The 25,141-nt window shown below is 38.9% G+C and overlaps 1 protein-coding gene across 3 annotated transcripts in view; it reads right to left on the bottom strand.

Moving 5' to 3' along the window:
• Positions 1-25,141, bottom strand: part of LOC144055725 (syntaxin-3-like) — a 65,677-nt gene that overhangs the window by 25,409 nt on the left and 15,127 nt on the right. For all 3 annotated transcript variants that reach the window (XR_013294923.1, XM_077571979.1, XM_077571977.1), the window contains exons 8-9: positions 8,900-9,034; positions 8,319-8,429 (exon numbers count right to left, since the gene is read on the bottom strand). Coding sequence is in view for 2 of the 3 variants with exons in the window: in XM_077571979.1 (XP_077428105.1) it covers positions 8,319-8,429; positions 8,900-9,034 (246 nt within the window). In the remaining variant the exon portion in view is untranslated. The remainder of the gene's footprint in view (positions 1-8,318; positions 8,430-8,899; positions 9,035-25,141) is intronic.

Genomic DNA, 25,141 nt, shown 5'->3' with positions numbered 1-25,141 from the left:
AAAAGGATGGTTCTACCTCATTCTGTTCTGTTTAGTAATCACTAGGGATGAGCGAATACAGCACTATCTGTATCTGTTCAACCATCTAAGACTAGGTTTTAATGCTCAATTCCAAATTTTGGGTGAAATCCAATTTTTTTTAACAAGCAGTCACGTTACCTATTAGTCCTCAGTCTGTCTGCCGTGTGAACGCAATGTGTCCCCAAAGTGACCCGCATGGAAGTGAATGCGTATAATCCAGTGCGTCAGGGACACGGACTTCTTAAGTCATCTCATATCTACAGAGTGATGCGGGAGGAGCCTTTTCGAGCGCCTCATCTCGTGAGTTAAAAAAAGACAAATACTTTTAAAATGTAAAGAAAAATATTTTTATGAACATAACCGCAAAAAATTATCAATTAAATAAAATTATTAATAATCAGAAAAAAATGAAATAAAATTAATCACTGCAATTGCACTGAGCTACACATTTTTAAAAGGCTAAAATTTAACATTGCAAATATCTATTAAGGCAGTGTTTAAAAAGTGCACTGTGCATGTCTAGCTTGTCGTATCACTGGTCTGAAATTTCTTTACTGTTGGAAAATTTTTCGCAATATAGACAAGCATGATTCCTCGCGGCTAATGGCTAATAACAAAACAACAAGGCATGTTGCTTTTTCTTGTCCACCAAGACTGGCTGGTTTGTAATGTCTGTATTGTATTTTTCAATACAACCTTTAACAATGCCAATACTTGTTTTACAATGCCAATACTTGTTTCAATGTCAATGCAGCTTTTTCCACAATGATTTTTTTTTATTGTCAGTGTTGTGGCGCCATACCCCGCGGACGCTACGGGAACACTATCATGTATCAATACTATCAATACCATGACAAAGTGATACCATATCCGGATACGACGTGTTAGTATTGATACTTTTGACAACCCTATTTAGATTTTTTTTTAAATGACTCAGAACAGGAATCTTTTTAAGTAGATGAATAAATATTTACAGAACAGTCTGAAAATGAATAGTCACAGTTTTTGATCACTATTTACAGAATATTGTTTCACAAACTTGGGAAAATACTGCTGAATATAGCACATACTGGAGGAAATAATTAACTATTATGTGAATGAACAAGAGTTGTCATAGCAACACTGATTTCTTTTTCTATCGTTTTTATTATTTTGTTGTCAATGTTATATTTAATTTTTACTACCTAATATTATTAAAGGGTGTTAAGCTGTGTGTGTAAAGCTTAATTTGCAATATTTATATGGACTGCAGTGGGGGGTGAGGGGAATCTAATAAATATTGATTCGGAGTGTGTTCAGCTGTGGCTGTGTGAAAGTGTTTTTACCAGCTAAATAAAAACTAACTTAGGCAGCCATTGTGAGAGACTGACACAACACGAACCAAACTCTGCCTTGTCAAGAGTGCTACGGCTGCACAGCGTTCAAAAACAAGTTCACCCCCCTTACTTTGACATACAAAACTAAATACGAGTGCACTGTAGAAAATTAAGGACCAATTAGAGATAATTAATTACTGCCAGCGTGCCAGAAAGCGGCGGCGCCGCAGAGAGAGAGTGGTCGGCTTTCCTTCAGCACGGATATTAAGGAAGTCTATCCGTGTTATATTCATATCTAGGGGAAATAAATGATCCGTATTGGATACTCATGTTGCACCATAAACCCATTAAGGCCTAAAGCGCCTGCCAAAAAAACAGTTTCCCAGGAAAGTCAACAATATTGCAATGCCCACTAAATAATTTATATCAGAGCTCCTGAAGCAGATATAAACATAATTTCAAAAACATTTCAGAGATTACACCTGTCGCGTTCACACAGACCTACGTTTATTATTCTTATTCTTATTCTTATTCGTCAATATCTTAAAAAAAAAAAAAATCTACCAACAACTGTGTCACATCTGCGGGTATATTTACCTTCAACACTGGAGCGCAGTTGTAATAACTTCGGGGGATCGAGTAGTAATTATTCATCGTCCATTCCGTTACAAAGCTGTCAAAACTTGTTACACTGATTCTAATTTCTCCCACGTGTCAATCATTTATTTCATAACTCCTGCAAATCTGCATCAGCCATAAATGCTCGAATAACATTCCAGGACATGCTACAAGGCCCACGTCACCCTCTTGTGTATATTCTGATGCATTTCATCGGCTAAAAGACCAAGAATTATGCATAACAAAACAAAATGACGTATCCGTTCGGCTTTGAAGGGAGAAGAGCGCTGGAGCTCTCCCGCTTTAACGGGTTAAGTAGTTTGTTGTCATATTAAAAGCGCCTGAGATTTGGGTCACCTGACCTTCTCTAGTCTGAAGAGGTATGGGTCCCACCTATTCCACCCTCAATAGTTCCAGTTATTCTAAGGCCCTGTCTACACGTAACCATGGCTTTTGCAAACGGGAGAGATATTTATGCGTTTTGCCCTGTCGACCACACGTTCCTGGGGATGTTTTTCATTACAAACGAACTTTTCCAAAAACTCCGGCCAAAGTTAAGATTTGTGTATTTCTCTTGGTTTTACGTCATCGCTCTACACACGTCACTCACACACGTGTACCTCAAACAACTCTCGCCATTGTTTACAGCGGATGCACTGCTCACATTCTCTCTGACAGAGGTGAAATCAACACGGCTCTACGTTGGAGAGATCAAAGTAGGTGAGTTGTTCAAGTTGTTTGTGCCAGAAGGCATTGTGGTAGTGGCAGGGTCCATAGCGAAGCCCCCAGTAGCACACAGGGAGCTCCAGACTTAGCGGGGGAATGCTTAATTCATTCACTCCCAAACCCCTTCGCTCCCAGCTGTTTTACTGGATTTTGACTCATTTTGCAAGGCCCACAGAAATATTGTGTTCTATTGGTATAAAAACATGGAACCTACCAAAAGAAAGATTAGAGTCTCTTCTTTCATCAGGAAAAAAAAAGTTATATTTCTGTTTCCGTTTGCAGCAGTTAGCATTAGAATATAGCTAAGTTTCACCATTAATCACAACTCTGCTTAGAGCTGTGAGGAAATCAGCTTTTGCAACATGGCCCTGGTTGATCACTTTTACTCTGCTGCCACCTGCTGGCCATTTTTGTAATAACTACCATTGCTTCACCTGTTCTCTGCAGTTCAGAGGCTGCATCAAAGCCTTCTGTATGCTCTAGCATAAAATATTTTCAAAAAAACATATGAATACGTCTTTGAGGCATGTAAAACATTTGAAATAGAACATATTTATTTTTTGGGGAGCAAATGAGTTAAGAGCAGGGCATAAGCGGACTGCTTAGGGCCCCGTAACCATAAAGGGGCCCTGAGAGAGAGAGAGAGAGAGAGAGAGAGAGAGGAATTTTTTTGGGACAGTGTAGATTCTTATTTCCACGCTCTCGCTCCTTCTGTTCTTAACCTGTATCCAGGCTGGCTCTAAATATGCCGTATGCGCTGCATAAAGGGTGACACGGGAATGGATTCGTTGAGGGATGCCCCAAACCACTCCCACAGAAAAAAAATCCCAATATAGAGTCAAATGTTTGGATTGCTTTGGACTGTTTAGATTTGTCTGCCCATTTTAATATATATTTTTTTTACACAATTTCTGACGGAATTATTCTTTTTTTCAATTCAACTATTTTATTTATATAACATTATGACGGTGGCTGACTGGTTAGCACGTCTGCCTCCCAGTGCAGAGGACGTGAGATCGAGTCCGGGCTTCGGCCTTCCTGGGTGGAGTTTGCATGTTTTCCCCGTGCTTGCGTGGGTTTTCTCCGGGTACTCCGGTCTCCTCCCACATTCCAAAGACATGCATATCATTTTAATTGAACTCTCCAAGTTGTCCGTAGGTGTGATTGTGAGTGTGGATGGTTGTTCATCTCTATGTGCCCCACGATTGGTTGGCAACCAGTTCAGGGTGTACCCCGCCTACTGCCCGAAGCCAGCTGGGATAGGCTCCAGCACCCCCCGTGACCCTTGTGAGGGCAAGCGTTTAGGAAAATGGATCTGATGGATGGATAATAAATCAAACTGTGTTTACAATAAATTATTGGTTTATTTTATTATGTTGGTATTTACGGTCGGCTTAGATGACATTTAGTGTCCCACTTAATACCGTATCCTCACTGTGATGTGAAACGGTACTGTTCAGCAGGGCTTAAAGTAAAAAAAAATCCTGAGCCTGAACTTTTTCCGGGGAGCAATGGTACAGTGTCCAATGTGCCGTTTCGTTGTTCAACCAACATCAAGTCATTACTATTCGATTGGTTGCCGTGGAAGGACTGGGCATTTGGGAAACTCATGAAATTCCTGATGGTCATCTCTTTCATTATCCATTTATATTATGTATAGTACAGTATAGCACTGCAGGTTGCAGTACCCTCTAGTGCTGCAGCTATCGAATATTTTGGTATTCAAATACCCTATGGAAAAAATTATATTCTATTGAAAAATCAATTATGAATAAAGAAGATATAAAAAAAAAATATTTCCACTTAATTTCTAGATAGTCAACTTTTCTTCTTCTTTTTTTTTTAACTTAAATTTGAATTTGTGCTTAACAGCACATTATTTTCCTCTCTAGAAAGTTAGGGAGATTAAATCTCTCTCTATGGATTTTGGAATGACCTTCCGTTAAATATTAGGCAACCTCCCTCTCTACCCCTCAAAACATATCTTTGTTCTTTGGCGTTTGACTTGGCATGAGACTGATCATTGTTTCAATGTTTTATGGTGCCTGCTGTATTTTGTTATTAATTAATTAATTATTTATTTATCTATTTACTTACTCATCACACTTGTTATTTTATTTACTCATTCATTTACCCACTTACAATATTTATTAATGTGTTATTTTGTTTTACATGTATTTATTCCATGACAGATTTTTACTCCATGTACAGCACTTGGTATGAAATGAAATTCCGGTTTTGTTTGGTCTGTGAGACAAAGTGACGTCAGAACAACAGTTGTGATTTTGGACACCGTCAACTGCACAATTGAGTGAGCTCGGTTTATTAAACTGATCTCTAGGAATGGCAACTGTGTCCGACTGTCAGCATCAAAGTGTGCAAATCATCACGTCGATTAGACTGCCTTTGAAAAGTAGTCCGGTGGCTCTCGCTGCAGCCGCCTAGCACCGTTAGCACGCTAACAGTGTAGACGCCCTAAACACAGGCAACAGGCACCGTGCAATACAATGTCAGCTTATTTAAGTATTTTTTTAGTGCCCTTAATTGGCGATCGAACGTGATTTCAGGACGAAGTTGTTTTGTTGACTTTGGTTGCAAAAGTTCATGCCGGCAATATGAACGGCAGACACACATTCCACAAAACGAGTCATCCGTTGCGCCGCGACAGGCAAAACGCTCCAAGGAAAAACTTTAAAATAAAAGCGTTCCTTGGTATTGCGCTCTTGATGTTACTTGGTATGAGAAGGTTTATTTTGAAGTTGGCCTTCTTTCCGCATTGGCGGTGTTTTGCCAGACGTGTCAAATATTCCCCATAATGTAAACTGTTTACTTCGCTAGATTTGTCATTGCGTTGTTTCAACACAAGACCAGCCCTATTCTGCTTGTGATTGGCTAGTAGCTCTTACGCCGGAAATTCTGCACTGTGCCGGAGTACTTTAAGCCTACTTTAAAACATGTCAGGCTTCTCTTTGGGGCTCTGTTTGGCCAGTAGGGGGATTTGCTGGATTTGCCAAATATTGCAGGTACTTTAAAGATTTGCCTGCAAGTTTGCAAACCAGGGGTCCATTTCATAAAGCAGGTTCAACAAACTCTGAGACTAACATTGAACTGTGAGTTGACATACCCTAAAATAGGAAACTCAGCGTTTTCGGTTCCAGGACAGCTGATTTGAGTTAGTTTGATCAACGCAAACGAGTAGTTTCACCTGGAGTTTAGCTTGTGCACTACCGCATCAATGGAGCCCAGATTCAACGAGTCACAATAGCAATGGAGAAGCAGAGGATGGCGCTGCTGCAAAAGAGAGGGAGGCAGCGTGGAAAAATGTTGCTGCTCGGGTCAACGCGTAAATTTAAATGTAGTCCTTTGCAATCACAACAATATTACAGAAGAAACCTGCATAAATGGTAGCTCATTAATTTATTTCACTTAGGTGCAATCCCGCGGGGGAGAAGCACAATTGATTTAAAATGAAATATAAAAACTTAAGACGGAGCGCAACACACAATATATGCTGGGATGTGAGTGCATGACTACGGCTGATAATGTTGTAAATATAAGGAAGGATTAAGTTGTATATGTAGATAATGGACTGTGACGTGAAACAGTACAGTTAAAAAAGAGAACTGTCAAGAAATGCCAGAATATCTATGCACGGAACTGATAACCATCTCACGACAAATATTTAATTCCCTGTGCCGTAATACTGCACACTCTTAAAAGGGCATTGTTGAACCAATTTAATATTACAAATTGAATTGTTGACCAACATTATAAAATTGCTTCAATTGGTAACACACAATTGAATTAAGTTTATCTAAAGTGAATATATTAAGTTTATTAATTATGAATTCATTAAACTCAGTATATTTATTTGAATTAAGTTAATCTTAAATTAATCTTAAATTAATATATTAAGTTTAATGAACTGAATTAAATTAATCAAAAATTAATTCAAAGTGAATATATTAAGTTTAATGACCTGACCTAAATTCATCCAAAATTAATCAAAAGTAATATATTAAGATTAATGAACTCATAATTAATTAAACATAATATATTCACTTTGGATTAATTTAATTCAATCGTGTGTTACCAATTGAAGTAATTTTATCAAATTGGTCAACACTTAAATTTGTAATCTTAATTTAATTCAACAATTCTTTTTTTAAAGAGTGCACTTTCATCAGCGGGATCATTTGTCATAAGGACAAGGTCATGTTTGTGAAAAAAGTCGACTTTTACTATAGGCCTATTGACTGTTTTTTAAATAACAGACGGCAGAACTATGTTCCGCCAAAACTCGCCATCTGACTGAATGAATGAGGAAATTAAATGTTGTGTGTGGCTGAAAGGAGGTGGAGACAGAAAGAACCTCGAGTTTCATTGTGATAAACCTGCTACCGACCAGGTTAGGTTCATAAACTCTGTTATTACGGTAACTGACCAAGAGTTTAAGTTACCTTTTTTATGAAACAGGCTAGAGTTACCCCTTTTTCTCTGGTTTCAGTTACCTCACTTTCTGAAACGGAGAACGCAAAGTTTCCCGCATTTCAGGGTTGACAGACTCAGTGTTCTCACTAAACCTGCTTTGCGAAATGGACCCCAGTTATCTACTTTGATGTCCTTTCATTCAATCATTGTGGGTTGCAATCTAACAACAAGTCTCACATATAACTTACATAGGTATTCATAATGAAAGAGCGAAACATGAAATAGCTTTATAGAAGAAGGAATGACCAATAATCACTATTCTTGGCGGTGATTCTGGGCCCCAAAATCAAATTTTGCCCCATGGAGGCTTGGGCCGGTACTTCTTAAGAGCATGCCGGGCACAGGCACCTCTTTGGGCTAGCCGCAGCGAAGCCTCGGTGCAGGCACCAGCTCCAGCACGTCTGGAGCGCCACACTTAGTGGGGAAATGAGTCAGAAAGGGCTCTTGTGTCCGTTATCCCCTGCTGTGATTTGAGCTTCTTATAGCCATCGTTTCTGTGAGCTCCAGACACGTTTTAAACGTTTTTACAATGTGCGCGAGTGATTTGATCAGCAGTGGAAAGAGAACGTGTCAGGACAGTAGACCCCAGCGATCTACCCCAGGTTCCACAATATGTTTTGTTATTGTAAATTGAATGAATAAAGTTGTTAAAAGACAAGTGAAGGTTTTTTATTTTGTATTGCATTGGTTTTTTTTTGTATTCATCCTCACCTAAAGGCTTGGCATGCATGAAAATGATCTTAAAAATGCACTTCTCTGTTTTTGTGTGTGTTTTTTGCCAGTTTTTTTTTTTTAAAACAAACAAGGCAGTGTGGACGGATTTTTTTTCTACATGGGGAGGGGGAAAATTAGTTATATTTTTTTAATACCGGCTACGCAAGGTGTCACTGTTAAGTCAAATATTTTAGTATACTATTCAGTACAATATTTTAAATAGTATTTCTCGTTATTCCTGGAATAAACAATTTAGCTTGTTTTAAAAAATATTACTAATAGAGTGAGTAGATACAAAAATAGTGCCCACCACCACAGTTGTCATTGTGACATTTTATGATGATTTGCTCTCTCGTAGAACTCAGATGTCAATAAGATATGACAAGTTAAATATTTAAAATAATGAACTTGAGAAAATCAAGCCACACTTACCCTGCGTGCTTCCTGTTGGAACTTCGCTGCTTTCTTGGTGTCAGCCACTGCTCTTTCTACAAAGCCCACTGATTGGTCCATGTTACTTTCAATTCTGTCAATCATCCCACCCTGAGAAATGGAAGACCACAAAATGTAAGGCAAATACTGGCACATATTATCGAGATGACAGATAATTATGTATACATTGTGATTTCCCCCCGCCCCATCCACACCCCCTTGCAAGGCATTCATTTGCTAAATTTAGATTATGTCACAGTATGAATGATTAACCTCAAAGAGGGAGAATAACATTAAGGAATTCAAATAAAAAGTGTGTTTACTTCAAGGCATGTCATGATTTTCCTCACAACTTTTACTCACCACTCTCCTCAGTCCTCACTGTATTGCGTCTCTGTTGTTGATCAAATTGGCATAGAAATTATTTGTTTAGTTTAGGCTTCATTCATCCCTGAGGGAATTCTGAATATATGTTTTTTTAAATACACAAAATACAAAATTCTAAGCAGTGTTTTCGCTTAAAGAGAGCTTTTTTCCAGAATAACTCATTTTGTTTGAGCTTGCAATCATATGCCACATACCTGGTTCTCAACCAGCATAGCAATATCAACGAACATGTCATGGAGCTCTTTGATGCTGCTCTCCAACCTAATGATGTCTTTGTGACGAGCCTCAATCTCATTCAAGGCCTGCTGGTTTAAATTTGAATCCATAATCTGTGAAAAAGATCACATTGTTATCATAAGTGAAAAAAAGAATACATTCTGCTTGCTAGCATAATCATGCAACGTGCCTCAAGCAAGTGCAGACATCTTATTTTCAACATGGCCCCTGGTTGATCTCTTTAGCTCTGCTACCACCTGCTGGCTCTTTTTGTAACAACTATTATTTCTTCAACTGTTCTTTCAAAGCTTTCTGCATGCTCTAGCACAGGGATAGGCAAGTTCGGTCCTAGAGAGCCGCAGTACTGCATGTTTTTGATGTCTCTCTCCTCAAACACAGCTGAGAGGCGCCTGCAGAGCGTAATGATGACCTGATGATTTGAAACACCTGGGTTTGGAGTCAGGAGACACTGAAAACATGCAGACTGCGGCTCTCTAGGACCAAACTTGCCTATCCCTGCTCTAGCATAAAAAAAAAGACCAGGTTAGGTTCAAAGACTCTGTTACTACGGTAACTGACCAAGAGTTTAAATTACCTTTTTTTATGAAACAGTCTAGAGTTACCTCTTTTTCTCTGGTTTTAGTTGCCTCCCTTTCTGAAACGGAAAACGCAGAGTTTCCCGCATTTCAGGGTTAACGGACTCAGTGTTCTCACTTTGATGTCCATAATCATTGTGGGTTGCAATCTAACAACAATAAGTCTCACATATAGCTTACATAGGTATTCATAATGGAAGAGCAAAATATGAAATAACTTTATAGCAGAAGGAATGACCAATAATCACTATTCTTGGCGGTGATCCCGGGCCCCAAAATCAAATTTTGCTTAGGGCCCCATGGAGGCTTGGGCCGGCACTTCTTAAGAGCATGCCGGGCACAGAGCACCTGTTTGGGCTAGCCGCAACGAAGCCTCTGTGCAGGCACCAGCTCCAGCACGTCTGGAGCGCCACAGTTAGCGGCGAAATGAGCTCTTGAGATGATGATTTGAAACACCTGGGTTTGGAGGCAGGAGACAACGAAAACATGCAGGACTGCGGCTCTCTAGGACCGAACTTGCCTGTCTCTGCTCTAGCATAAAAATAATAAAAATACATATATAAAAAAACGTCTTTGGGACACTTAAAACATTTAAAATAGAACATATTTATACGTTTTTGTGAGCAAATGAGTTAAAAGGCCCATATCATGATATATATATTTTTTCTTTAGCTTTAAGCCATATTAGAATTAAAATTCCTCACTAAAAACACTGTCAATGTGATATTTTCCTCCATTCACCCATCCCTGAGCATTCCAGCTCATTCTTGCTCTCAAAGCACCAGCCCCTTCCAACTCAAGAAAACGACTGGGGACCTCACTCAATGCACGTCATACACACACATGCGTGAAGACCCAACCCTGTACTGCCCTTGGAAGCTCAACACACACACATGCAGACTAAACACACGCCCACTTTTCTCCAACATTATCGGAAAAAAATTCTTATAACGGCTATCAAAGAGACAACTGGTGAATGCACACAATCACCAGAAAAAAATAATAATTTTTTTTATAACTATTATCGCAACCTATACTCAGAAACTAACAAGCCTATGCCTGAGCATATTGAGGCATTCCTCAGTAGCTTAAATATAGCTCAGTTATCTACTGAATATAAAGATATGTTAGATGCGCCACTCACTATAAACGAGCTGTACAGTGCTCTAGATAGTATGCCTCATGGCAGAGCACCTGGCACAGATGGTTATCTGACTACATTTTTTAAGCATTTTTGGTTAATGCTTGCTCCATTATTCTTAAGAGTAGTAACAGAAATTAAAACTAATGGTTACATACGTCTACACATGAATACAGCAGCAATAAAATTGTATTAAAGCCAGAAAAAGACCTTTGCATCTAGACTAGAAACAGTAATCTCGACAATCATTCATAGCGATCAAACAGGCTTTATTAAAAGTCGTCACTCTACGAATAATATTTGGAGGCTCTTTAACCTGATTAGCATGTCACAGCGGCATGATAAAAAGGCAGTTAACAAAGTTAACTGGTCCTTCCTCTTTGCTGTTTTAAATAAATTTGGCTTTTGGAAGTCATTTATTCACTGGGTGTCAGTATTACATGATTCTCCTAAAGCTACAGTTACTACTAATGGGACTACATCTCAGAGTTTTACTCTACAGAGAGGCACAAGAGAGAGGCCCACTGTCCCCTTTATTATTTGCAATATTTATTGAGCCGCTTGCATTAGCTATACGGGAGGAAAGAAGGATTCAAGGAATTCACTCTGGGGTAACAGAACACAAAATTAATGTACATGCCGATGATATTTTCTTTTATTTAGAAAAACCTGCTATCTCGTTAGGGGAAGTATTTAACTTAATAACTAAATTCTCGCATTTATCAGATTATTCTATTAACTGGACAAAATCAACACTACTACTGAAGGAATATTTTGATTACTATATTAAGTGTAATCTTTGCGTGTCCAAAATAATTGTATTCGAGATCTGATGAAGAAGGTTCCTTGCAAGGATTTATTTAGAAGCTTCTAAAGACACAGTCAGGACACCCACTTCTGAATGCGATGTGAACCCCCCAAGTGTGTGACAATTTAAGAACATCGACTCATTTATACTCAAAAGATAAAAGGTTCCTCTTCCCCTCCTAAGTTGATTAAAGGACAGACATGTCGACTCCTAGTGAACAAATGTGTGATGTTATTAGTAAGCAGACGTTTACATACAGACATGTTGATTCCAGGTTGGACAAAGGTGTAATCTTATTAGTAAACAGTAATTTACATACAGTTCCCCTTCTTGACTGGGGGAACAAATGCAATTAGGATCTAACCCCAGACTTTTAGACTCCAATGACAAAAGGCTCTGATAACATCATGCACATTCCTATCTTCAATAGCTTTGAGGGTGAGAGGATAAAATAAAGTTCACAAAATCATTATTCCACTGTATTCTATTATACACTCATGATTATATCACATCTATATGTCTATAAGTAAATTCAAAAACAGTAAAACCACAAATTGAAAATATTAAATGTCTTCACTACCTATTTACACAAAATTCATGGAACCCTGCAAACCAGGATCCACACTACTCATTTCCTAGATAATTTAAAATACTTAGGCATAAAAACCTCACCTAAATTAACTGATTTAATTCATTTAAACTTCACTCCACTTCCGGAGCTAACTAGCTACTGTACAATAAATAATTTTATGGGCACAACCCAACATAAATACTAACTGTTGGCCGAAACTAGAACAGAAGGATTGTAACAACCTCAGACTTTTAGATGTACTCTTTATTACAACATCGATTAAGCGACACAATTGTTTTAAAAACCTAATGATTGAATGATCTGCAAGTTAAAAATATGATAAAGCAACAAATTCCAACACTTCGGGGTATGCTCCAACCTCCTGTTTTAGCTAAAAAAATATTACAAAGCTTTCTACGACAACAACAAAAAAAACTCTCAAAAATATATGTTACTTTTGTATACAGATAAAATGTATTTACCCATCTTGAAATGGGAGACAGACTTGTCTATAGCTCCGGAGCCTGATTTTTGGATTCAAGTTTGTGAAAACGTATTTAAAATGACAAAACACACAAATTTATTATCTAAAATAAAATTATTCATAGAACATATATTGCTCAATATATGATGAAGAAAATGGGACTCTCAGACTCCGACATTTGTCTCCAGTGTTTACAAAACACTGCCGACACTTATCTTCATGCTCTATGGTTATGCACTCCGGTTATGTATTTCTGGACTAAAGTCTTGGAGAAACTTTCCGCTATATTGGACTGTCGGATACCTTTATATCCAAACTTGTGTTTGCTAGGTGACCTAACAACAACTGACTTACCACGTAAACAATTTCAATCTACACTCGTAGCCCTTACTATTGCTAAAAAAGTAAAAAATCCCTGGCCCAGGACTCAGGGGGCCTGCCCCGCTCCAGTGAGCCTCCTGACCCTATCGCCCCGCCGTGCTGTCTCCATCTGCCCGCCGGGGTCCAATTGGGTGGTTGGGTGGGGCGTTACTGGGGGCGGGTGCGCCTCCTGCCCCCGCCGGGTTGGGAGAGGCCCCCCTGGTCGCTCCTCTTAACTCACTGCACTATTTTTGCACAATACACTTTGTTAATAGACACATAGGGCACATAACACACACTTTGTGGGGCTGGGGTAGGGTGGGGACACCGTCTTCGCCCGGCTGTGGGCCGGTGGGGTGCCGGTGGGGTGCCTGGTGGGCTTGGGGGGGGGGGGGGTGCTGTGGGCCGGTGGGGTGCCTGGTGGGCTTGCCGTGCCCCCGTTCTGCTGCATTGCTCCGGGCTCCTGGGTTTGCTCTCCGGCCGGTGGCCCCTGTGAGGCCCTGGGGGGTTGTGTTTGCTCTGTCCTGGCCAGGGTCGACGGCTCCCCTCTTTGGTGGAGGTTCTCATGCATGCCAGATGCACCACACCAGCATCTACCGAAATTCAAATACAATCTGCTTCTTCCTCTGGTCATTGAATTGCTGGAGGCAGATGTCGGTGGATCTCACTCTGCTTCATCTATCCTTCCTTTCTTTCCTCATTCTTTCCTTTGGTCTCTTGAGGTCTCCCTAATTTGTTGGAATTTAGATGTTTCTGGGGTTGGTGAAATATTCTGGTTGGTAACCCTGTGGGTAGTAGGTGATGTCTGATCGGTGCTAGATTTCACTTTTCTTTCTTTTCTTTGATCCTTCCTCGGGTCTCCTGACAACTTCACGACTAGTGGGATTCTGAAGTATTCGGTTTAGGTGAACGGTATGGTATTTTTAATAGGTTTTAGGTGAATTAATGAGTACACACTCACACGCACGCACATATGCACACATACACTTGCACATGCGCATACTCACGCACATACAAAAAAAAGAAGAAAAAAAGAGAGAGCAATGATGATGACATGTCGAATCGGTAAGATTACCAAATGAACAATACTGAGCTCTCTGTCAAAAAAAAACGTTTGTATTTAATAACGAAATCTAGTTAATGTTTTAAAATCATTAACAAATAACATGATACAATGCAGTCATCAATGACATTTATTTATGTGACTGACACCCAATAAGATGCCCAACAAGGAATCAACTTCTCAGTTTTTGTGTGTGTTTATGTGGATTGTTTCTTTGTTTTGTTTTTTTAAACAAATGAGGCAGTGTAACCAGAATAGATTGATAATTGTGATTCACTCAAGGGAGTTCTTCACATTATCAATCTCTGGGACTGCTCCACGTTGATATGTGTGTGCGCAGGGTTTCCAATCACAAATTAATCAATGTCAAACTGATGCCCCGTAAACAATCATGCCCTCTGTGTACCGGCCGCGGACATGCCACAAAATTTTGGCACTGTGGGAGTGTTGGAGGGGGAGGGGTTATTTGCGTGCGTCCTCCAAGTTTAAACCTCCACGATCACAAACAGTTCGATGCTCCTTAAACACGGCATTCATCCGGTATGGGGGGCGGCGGAGGATTTTCTTATATTATTTTATTAAATTTAAGTTTAAGCCTCTGTGATAGCAATGTGATGCCCCTTCAGCATTCAGCCACTATCGGCGATGGTGATGGAGGTTGTGAGTAACTTCCGAGGACAGCCTACTGAAGACATTTAACATTTTCAATTTATATTTTTACTGTTTATGAATTTACTTATAAGTATATAGATGCCATATAAACTGTGTAGTGAAAAGATGATCAACTATGATAATGTTGTTGTGAAATATATTGGAACTTTTACTCCCTTCCAGTTCTCAAGAAGATAAGAAAGAATGTAGAAGTTCTCATGGAGATAAAAATGTGTGTGCCTTAAAGGGAGGCAAGTTCTCATGCCATTACTCATTATGTCGTAAAAACTGAAGGTCCAAGATCATTACCTGCCTACATCATATTTCCGGGCTGGTAGAAGAGCTGGAGTAAACATGTCGGTATATCACATATCTGCTTATTATAATTACTAACCCTTTGTCCAGCCTGTGAGTGGGAGAGGAAGCTTCTTCATGGATAAAAAGAGTGGGTGTTTTCATATTCGAGACACTTGAGGCCTAACATCACCTTTGAATGTAAGCATTTCTCCTGTGTCTTTAAGAGCTCTTAAATAAATTTTTGCAAAGAAAACTTCTTCAGAGATCTCAATGCAATTATTTTGAACACGCAAAGATTACACTTAATATAGTAATCAAATAATACCTTCACTACCAAAAAAAATCATAGTTTTTTGGGCCCCTACTTTGTTTACAAGCTCAACATTTGTGCCTCATGGCTTTATAATGTGATCTTATCATGCATCATAATCACTCCCACCCGCAACCCCTGTTTATACTAATTTGCATCTTTATGTAGGGCCGTCGAGAGGGAGGAGTCTGGTACTCAAACATTTCCGCATTGATTGAGATGCGCTTGGATTGTACATGTGCTTGGATTTGTACGTACGCACAGATTCGTGCATCTGGATTTTGACGTATGCAGTGTTTTAGTATGAAAGCCACGCAAGTCTTCGTACATGAGGCCCAGTTATTTTATTTCCGGGTTAGAAAAGTAGCCACCAAACTAACTCATATTCATAAAAAATTGCATTGCCATTGTGCCAAAGGTAAAATATAATTGTGGAAGGCCTTAAAATACCATGGTAGCAGAAGTGAAACATTCTTGAACCACACCAACTCTCATCAAGTTATAATTTTCCACTGCACTCACGCTAAAAACAATTGGGTCAAAAGTAACTCAATTATGGATCAAAAATGGACCGATCCACTTCATGGGTCAATTTGACCCAATTTTATGGGTTGTTTTATACAAAATAACCCAATTTTTTGACCCAAGTAAAGGGTCTGACCAATAATAATTTGTTTTACACTAAAAGACACATTTCTTGACTCAAAGTTGGGTCAAATTGACCCAAGTAGAGGATCGGTCCATTTTTTACCCATAGCTGGGTTATTTTTTACCCAACTGTTTTTAGAGTGCAGTATCAAGTCAGACTGACTCACTTGATTTTTGGCATTTGGGGAAACAGAAAAAACTGTGCTCCATTGAATGCATCAGTCAGATGCAAGCTCAGCAAACAAACAGCAACAATGGAAGAAAATTAGGCTCTCACGTTTCCTGCATGTCACATTTTAGGCGCTTTTCCATTAGAGACGGCCTTGCTTGACCCAGAGTGGTCGCTTTTCCATTAGACATTGAAAGGGGCTGAGCGATTAAGATGGAACCGCTTATCAGACCCATTTTGGAAGTGGTTCTAAAGCAAAGGCTGCCAAATGGGGGCGTGACATGACGGGCTGACAGTAATGCAGCTAACTCAGCTGTACATGCCCATTTCCTGATTTTAGATTAGTGAGACAGCGCCGCCCACCGGCCTTCGCCAAAGTCATACAAATACAGTGTATACAATAAACATAAAAGTGTTTTACAACAAAGCTAATCCATGATCCATCCATCCATCCATTTTCTTGGCCGCTTTTCCTCACTAGGGTCGCGGGGGTGCTGGAGCCTATCCCAGCTGGCTTCGGGCAGTAGGCGGGGTACACCCTGAACTGGTTGCCAGCCAATCGCAGGGCACACAGAGACGAACAACCACACTCACATTCACACCTAGGGGCTAATCCATGATGATTTGGATAATTAATGGTAAAACATTTTGCAAGTGTGTGCACCACTCGCTGGGTGACTGCTAGAGGGCTTCGGATGCTGCAGTGTGAGGAAGACGAGCTCAGAGAGGCGGCCAAATGAATATCAAACTGAGCTCTCCATTCAGAATGAATTAGCGCTGGCAGCAGGTTATGCTGTTTAGCATTCCCACAATAAAGAATCCAATTAACATGTGGAGAAATGCTTTTTAGCATTCCCACAGTAAAGAATCCAAATAACGTGTGGAAATGCTTTTCAGCATTCCCATGATAACTAGACAAGTCTGAGGCTGTTACAATCCTTCTGTTCTAGTTTCGGCCAACAGTTAGTATTTATGTTGGGTTGTGCCCATAAAATTATTTCTTGTAACTGGTTAGCTCCGGAAGTGGAGTGAAGTTTAAATGAATTAAATCAGTTAATATAGGTGAGGTTTTTATGCCTAAGTATTTAAAATTATCTAGGAAATGAGTAGTGTGGGTCCTGGTTTGCAGGGTTCCATGAATTTTGTGTAAATAGGTAGTTTTGTCCAGTTAATAGAATAATCTGATAAATGCGAGAATTTAGTTATTAAGTTAAATACTTCCCCTAACGAGATAGCAGGTTTTTCTAAATAAAAGAAAATATCATCGGCATGTACATTAATTTTGTGTTCTGTTACCCCAGAGTGAATTCCCTGAATCCTTCTTTCCTCGCGTATAGCTAATGCAAGCGGCTCAATAAATATTGCAAATAATAAAGGGGACAGTGGGCCTCTCTCTTGTGCCTCTCTGTAGAGTAAAACTCTGAGATGTAGTCCCATTAGTAGTAACTGTAGCTTTAGGAGAATCATGTAATACTGACACCCAGTGAATAAATGACTTCCAAAATCCAAATTTATTTAAAACAGCAAAGAGGAAGGACCAGTTAACTTTGTTAACTGCCTTTTTATCATGCCGCTGTGACATGCTAATCAGGTTAAAGAGCCTCCTAATATTATTAGTAGAGTGACGACTTTTAATAAAGCCTGTTTGATCGCTATGAATGATTGTCCAGCTCAGTGGCCGAGTGGTAGACTGTCCGCCCTGAGACTGGGAGGTCGTGGGTTCAATTCCCGGCCGGGTCATACCAAAGACTATAAAAATGGGACCAATTGCCACTCTGCTTGACACTCAGCATTAAGGGTTGGAATTGGGAGGTTAGATCACCACATGATTCCCGAGCGTGGCGCTGCTGCTGCTTACCGCTCCCTCAGGAGATGGGTCAAAATGCAGAGAACAAATTTCTCCCCACTTAGATGGGTGTGACAATCAGTGGATCTTATCTTATCTTATTGTCGAGATTACTGTTTCTAGTCTAGATGCGAAGGTCTTTTTCTGGCTTTAATACAATTTTATTGCTGCTGTATTCATGTGTAGACGTATGTAACCATTAGTTTTAATTTCTGTTACTACTCTTAAGAATAATGGAGCAAGCATTAACCAAAAATGCTTAAAAAATGTAGTCGGATAACCATCTGTGCCAGGTGCTCTGCCATGAGGCATACTATCTAGAGCACTGTACAGCTCGTTTATAGTGAGTGGCACATCTAACATATCTTTATATTCAGTAGATAACTGAGCTATATTTAAGCTACTGAGGAATGCCTCAATATGCTAAGGCATAGGCTTGTTAGTTTCTGAGTATATAGGTTGCGATAATAGTTATAAAAAAAAATATTATTTTTTTCTGGTGATTGTGTGCATTCACCAGTTGTCTCTTTGATATCCGTTCTAAGAATTTTTTTCCCATTGCGTTGAAGTTGGTTTGCAAGAAATTTTCCTGATTTGTGATTATATTCAAAATTGTTGTATCTCAATTGTTGTATTATAAACTCTGTCTTTTTAGATAACATATCGTCTAACTGTATTTTTGCATTGTGTAAGTCAGTCCATAATTGGTTATTTGGGTTTATTGCGTACTCATCTGTCAGTTGTTTAATTTTAGCCTTCAGGGCTTTTTCAAATTTTTGATCCTGTTTCTTTTTATAAGATGAATATGATATAATTTTACCTCTAATTACCACTTCCCCAGTTCCCAGAGAAGAGATGGAGATAAGTCTGGAGAGTCATTTCTTTCCAAAAAGTCTGCCCACTCTCTTCTTATAATTTTGTCAAGCTCCGCGTCATTTAGCAGTGCGATGTTAAAACACCATGTCGGGGGTGGTTTAAAGGTATAATCAACTTGTAGGGTGAGGGAGACTGGTGCATGGTCGCTAATAATAATAGGATGTATTTTTGTAACAATTTTATCAGCAATAGAATTATTTGTAAGTCTCCAGTTGTCGACGAGGCCAAAATCATCCATATATTCCCCATTTACTTTAGTAGATTGTAATTGCCTTATACATGTTGTATTATTAGAACAATCTATTAATGGATTTAAGAGTGTTAAAGTCTCCTCCAATGATAATAGTAGAGTTCGCTACTAAATCAAACAGCTGAGAGAAAAATTTGTGGAAAAAGGCCAGATCATCGTTATTAGGGGCATATAAATTACCAAATGTATATATTTTATTAAATATAATCACCTGAATAATAATGTATCGGCCCTCTGGGTCTGTTACTGTATTATTTAGAGTAAATAATACATTTTTATTTATGAGTATACAGACTTCTCTTTTTCTACTGTTATAAGGGGCAGAGTTGGTCTAGTTGGTTAAACTCATATTGGCTTGATTGACCTATAGATTGGTCAGACATTGACCAATCCGGGTGGTTACGGGCATACCAATTTTATTGGTTAGCTAAAAAACCAATGAAATTAGTAGAACAGTAGAAAGTCACTTAGAAATATATTTATTACATAAATTTATTGTATTCGAAATATATTTATTATCCATCCATCCATCCATTTTCTTAACCGCTTATTCCTCACTAGGGTCGCGGGGGTGCTGGAGCCTATCCCAGCTGGCTTCGGGCAGTAGGCGGGGTACACCCTGAACTGGTTGCCAGCCAATCACAGGGCACACAGAGACAAACAACCATACTCACAATCACATCTATGGACAATTTGGAGTGTTCAATTAACCTGCCATGCATGTCTTTGGAATGTGGGAGGAAACCGGAGTACCCGGAGAAAACCCACGCAAGCAAGGGGAGAACATGCAAACTCCACCCAGGAAGGCCAAAGCCCGGACTCGATCTCTCGTCCTCTCGTCCTCTGCACTGGGAGGCGGATGTGCTAACCAGTCAGCCACCGTGCCGCCTATATTTATTATATATATTAATTAGTGTCGTTTTTTGGCCCCCGATTCCAATACCCAGCTTTGCACTATCGGCCAATGCCGATACCATACCGATACCTAAGGTTTTTTTTCCTCAACATAAAAAAGCTGTCCTTCCATTGGTTCAGAGCATTCAAGGACCAATAGGATATCTTAGCTTGGCATGCATTGAACATGTCACACATCAGTGAATGTCATGCATGAGCAAGACACAAGATGCTGCATCCAAAGTCCTATATTAGCGTCAGAATTAATGGTATCGGTATGTTACTCGTTAGTGCTTACTGATACCGATACCACTGTTTTAATGCAGTATCAGGGCCTCTGCCGATACCAGTATCGGTATCGGAACAACACTAATTATAATATAAATATAGTGTTTAAAAGTGGAAATGTGTCTCTAGATAGATCACTATAGCGTGACTGGCCCAGTGGTAGAATGTCTACTCTTAGACTGGGAGGTTGTGGGTTCATTCCCTGGCCGGATCATACCAAAGACTATAAGAATGGGACCCATTTGCCTCCCTGCTTGACACTCAGCATTATGGGTTTGAATTGGGGCGTTAGATCACCAAATGATTCCCCGCTGCTGCTCACCGCTCCCTCAAGGGATGGGTCAAATGTGCATAATTAATTTCGCCACACTTATGTGGGTATGACAATCAGTGGTACTTTTTTCAGGAATCCTGCGGGTCAATGTCAGCCTCTAACATAGATTAACCAATATCTTGGTCAGAATGACCAATTTGTATCGGTTGGCCCAATCACCAATATATATTGGTTGAAAACACCTACCATTCTAGAGTGGTTGTTTTAACCAAAGGATTTGTCGGACACATAACTACCAGCTAGATTGGTCAAATTTAACCTTTTTTGGGGGGGTTAATATGACCAATCTGTTTTTAGGGTGTACAAATAATGGATAACTCAAATGAGCAGCGATGCTGAAGTTGGCTCTACCGTTTCGTTCTCATCTTCTTTTCTTTTATCAACCTATACTGTATCATCAAACCTAAACCGAAATTGCATTTATTGGCCTGAAGATGGCAGTGTTTTCACAGTTTTGCATTGGTGAAAACGTTGGTTTCCTTGTTGCCTACAATTTTAAAAAACACTGATTTTAATCTGATCTAATTTCCACAAAATGAAAATGGCATGGAGTTTCTTGCCTGTTTCACACTCAACATTAAATACTCAAATAAATCAAACATGTATCTATATATTTGAGTGTTCTTCTTCATTTCTTATTACGTGTTTAACTGTGGGTACAGATTACTAAACTGTGGGAACAGATTACTAATCTGTGGGTACAGATTAGTTAACTGTGGGAACAGATTAGTAAACTGTGGAAGCAGACTAGTAAACTGTGGAAGCAGATTAGTAAACTGTGGGAACAGATTAGTAAAGTGCGGGAACAGATTAGTAAACTGCGGGAAAAGATTAGTGAACTGTGGGTACAGATTAGTAAACTGTGGAAACAGATTAGTAAATTGTGGGAACAGATTACTAAACTGTGGGTACAGATTGCTAAATTATGAGTACAGATTAGCAAACTGTGGGAACAGATTAGTAAACTGTGGGAACAGATTGGTAAACTGTGGGTGCAGATTAGTAAACTGTGGGTACAGATTGGTAAACTGTGGGAACAGATTACTAAACTGTGGGAAAAGATAACTTAACTGTAGCTACAGATTAGTAAACTGTGGGAACAGATTGGTAAACTGCATGCAGATTAGTAAACTGTGGGAACAGATTAGTAAACTGGGGGTACAGATGACTAAACTGTGGGTACAGATTGCTAAACTATGAGTACAGATTAGCAAAAAAAATCATACCCCGGCACGAGAGAGCCTCCATAAATTTAGACTAGTTTGTGTACAATATTTGAGAGAAATGGTGATATTGTGTATGTGGAATATGTTTTAGATCTTTGAGTTCATCTCATTAAAAGTGGGAGCAAAAACAGAAGTGTTGCATTTATAATTTTGTTGAGTGTACAACCAGTCCAGTTTGTATATCATTATGCCCTATTTATTTAAGTGAGATGTGAATTCACTTGGAAGAAATGTTGACTGATAAATGCAAATTTGATCACTATTGTCCGAGCATGGCTGCGCAAACAAAGGCATGAGATGGAGTTCTTGGAGAAAAGTGGGCGTGTGTTTAGTCTGTATGTGTGTGTGTTGAGCTTCCAGAGGCAGTACAGGGTTGGGTCTTCACGCATGTGTGTGTATGACGTGCATTGAGTGAGGACCCCAGTCGTTTTCTTGAGTTGGAAGGTGCTGGTGCTTTGAGAGCAAGAATGAACTGGAATGCTCAGGGATGGGTGAATGGAGGAAAATAACACATTGGCAGTGTTTTTAGGGAGGAATTTTAACTCTAATATGGCTGAAAGCTAAAGAAAAAATATATATACAGTATCATGATATGGGCCCTTTAACTCATTTGCTCACAAAAACGTATAAATATGTTCTATTTTAAATGTTTTAAGTGTCCCAAAGACGTATTTATGTTTTTGTATATGTATTTTTTTTTTTTTTATGCTAGAGCCGCAGTCCTGCATGTTTTATGTTTTTTTTATGTTATAGAAGAAGCGGGCAGGCACTGGAGGATTTGAGCGGACTAAAGCTCAACCTCATTGGTTCAGCGAACAACAGTGGGTTGATCTCAAATGACGCCACGTTTTTATCATTAAAATGCACAAGTCCGAAATTCCAAACAAACAGAGTAGCCACACATTTTGGAAGAAGAGGACATCCCAGGTGTGAAAATTTCAACATGGTTCAATATACAAACACCGTGTGGAACAGCTTAAATGTTGGTTGACATGCAGAGCACTCAAAGTGGGCAGAATGAAAGAAGTTTTAGTATGAAGGTAATATTTATTGTACGATCATAGCTCGTAATCCGGTGCTAGCTAGCTCATCTCATGTTGTAATTGTCACGAAAACTGAACACATTGAAGTCATGATTTTTATTTAAAGATTTGAAGGCTACCTTTGGACTGTGACTTTCTGTCCTGAATGTATTTCCTTTTACCTGGGCTATTGTATTGTCATAGCTTGACTAATAGCTTGTTCCTGCACTTCTTTAATGTCTTCAAAAACTACCTGTATACTTGAACTGAGATATATTAAACTCAACACCCTTTCATATCATATGAGTTCATGATAACATATTTTCCGTTTTTATTTTAAAATCCTATACTGTACATACAGTATCCAATGTGTTGTTAAAAAAGTTTTGCAGTGAAATTCAAATGATCATTCTTAACACTTAAACATACACATTGGCAAATAAAAATAATGCAATGGGGTCGGGATCTTTTTGGTGCATTCACAATTCGCCATGATGTATAAAGATAGTAAGGAGGTACAAAAGTAACTTGTACCTGTAAAAAAAATAATCTAAAAAGACCTCATCAACTGCTGCTTAGTGCTTAGATGTGAAAATTACCATAGAGCTACAGAACCCTAATGTTTTACAAGATAACCTAAACCTATAACCAAAAGTGGACAGTATTCAGCTACTTTTATTTGAGTAACTTTTGAAAAAATTTGAGTATCTTTAGTTTTTCTTGTACTTGAGTAACATATTCAAGTATCTGTACTTTTACTATCATAATAAAATGAAAACAAAACGTTTTTACTGCGAGTGAATCTTTAAGCCGCCACAGGTATTTTAACCTCAACCCTTTATCATCTGTATTTAATCATTTTATTTTAAATATGTATTTGTTCTAATAAATGTCAGTATTTTTGCAATGTATGCTTTGCAAACACAGTAAAAAAAAAAGTAAAAAAAAAAAAAGGCTCCGACACTCTTAGTTTACTCATCAGTCACAGTACTCAAATATATGTGCAAGTATTTTTTCTGCACTTTTAATTTCTACTTGAGTTTAATTTTTCAATGTAACATTACTCTTATTTGAATATAAATATTGGCTATTCTGCTTTTGAAATGCTAGTCTATCTGTGTCACTAAGATGTGAGCAGTGCCACTGTCACCTAACTACTTTAACTTTAACTAGGTCAAATGTTAGTTTATTCATTTTTAATTAAATTAGAATAATCTCATAAGTTTCAAAATATTGGTCAAAAGGTGGAGACAACTGCTGGAGACACTGCTGAAGCATCAATGAAAAGGATGACCCACTCCATCAGCGGGCAGCCTGGGGGGTATTCCATCAAGCCGGTCTTGTTTCGCTGAACCCGGCTTATTTTTATCAGAGTTCTGTTCCATCAAGGTGGTTTATGTGAATGCCAACTCAGTAACCATGGTAATTCATGCTGCGGAAAAGAATGGCTCATTTCAATAAACCTGGCTCATTTTAAGTCAGTGTTCCATTCCATCAATGTGGTTTATGTCAATGCCAACTCAGTAACCATGGAAATGTATGCTGCAGACCTAAAATGCTCCGGAGCAGGTTAACTGTCAAGCTTAGTTTAGCTGTGTGTCAAAAAAACATCAAAAGACTGTTTCGTAACGTGGATTTCTGCGCTTGTGTAGCACCTAAAATGGTATAGTTGCTTTTGTATGACATTGTATTTGATTAATGACATTTTGGCACATTTCGTTTTTTATAAGATGTAATTTAGCACACTACCCTAGAGGGTAGACTTGCATCACTTATTTCATGTAATAAAAATAAAAAGTCCATGAAAATCATCTCTCACCACTTTCACTGTTTACAAAATCAATCGCTTTAATTAAAATAATTCATATAGAAGTCTTCAAGTCACACATCAAATGTAACTCCAAGATGCCTTATAATTATTATCATCATTATAAGTGCTCTACATAAATCGAGGGAAATATAGTCACATAAAAAATGCCTTCCCACCCACATGGGTCAGGGTTCCCCCCTCTATTCCCTCAATCAGTGCCCACCCCAGATTGCTGCTTAGCACCAGATCTTCTGCTGATGTGAATGTAGCAGGCGGAGGTCCCCCACCTGTGGCAGTGGGCTTAGTCTTTTTTTCTGGTGGCTACAATGGTAGGCATCATATATTTACAGCTCAACACCTATTTAGTCTTATTTTTTATCTATATATTGTTATAGGCTACTTGCCGACTTGTTGCCATGATCGCTTTTGGCTACTGTTGAGATGTAACAGTGAAGAATGAATATGTAGGCCAATTCAAACTGCTTTATATTACGTGGAACGACTTGGCGCTTTATTCGGAGATGGTTTTCACTTCCAGCCTCTTTTTTTGCATGAGCCTCGCTTTCTTTAGCTGCG

Source organism: Vanacampus margaritifer, chromosome 7 (assembly GCF_051991255.1).
Source record: "Vanacampus margaritifer isolate UIUO_Vmar chromosome 7, RoL_Vmar_1.0, whole genome shotgun sequence".
NCBI classification, from domain to species: domain Eukaryota; kingdom Metazoa; phylum Chordata; class Actinopteri; order Syngnathiformes; family Syngnathidae; genus Vanacampus; species Vanacampus margaritifer.
The sequence above is the reverse complement of the archived record's forward strand: the minus strand, read 5'-3'. Positions and strand labels throughout refer to the sequence as shown.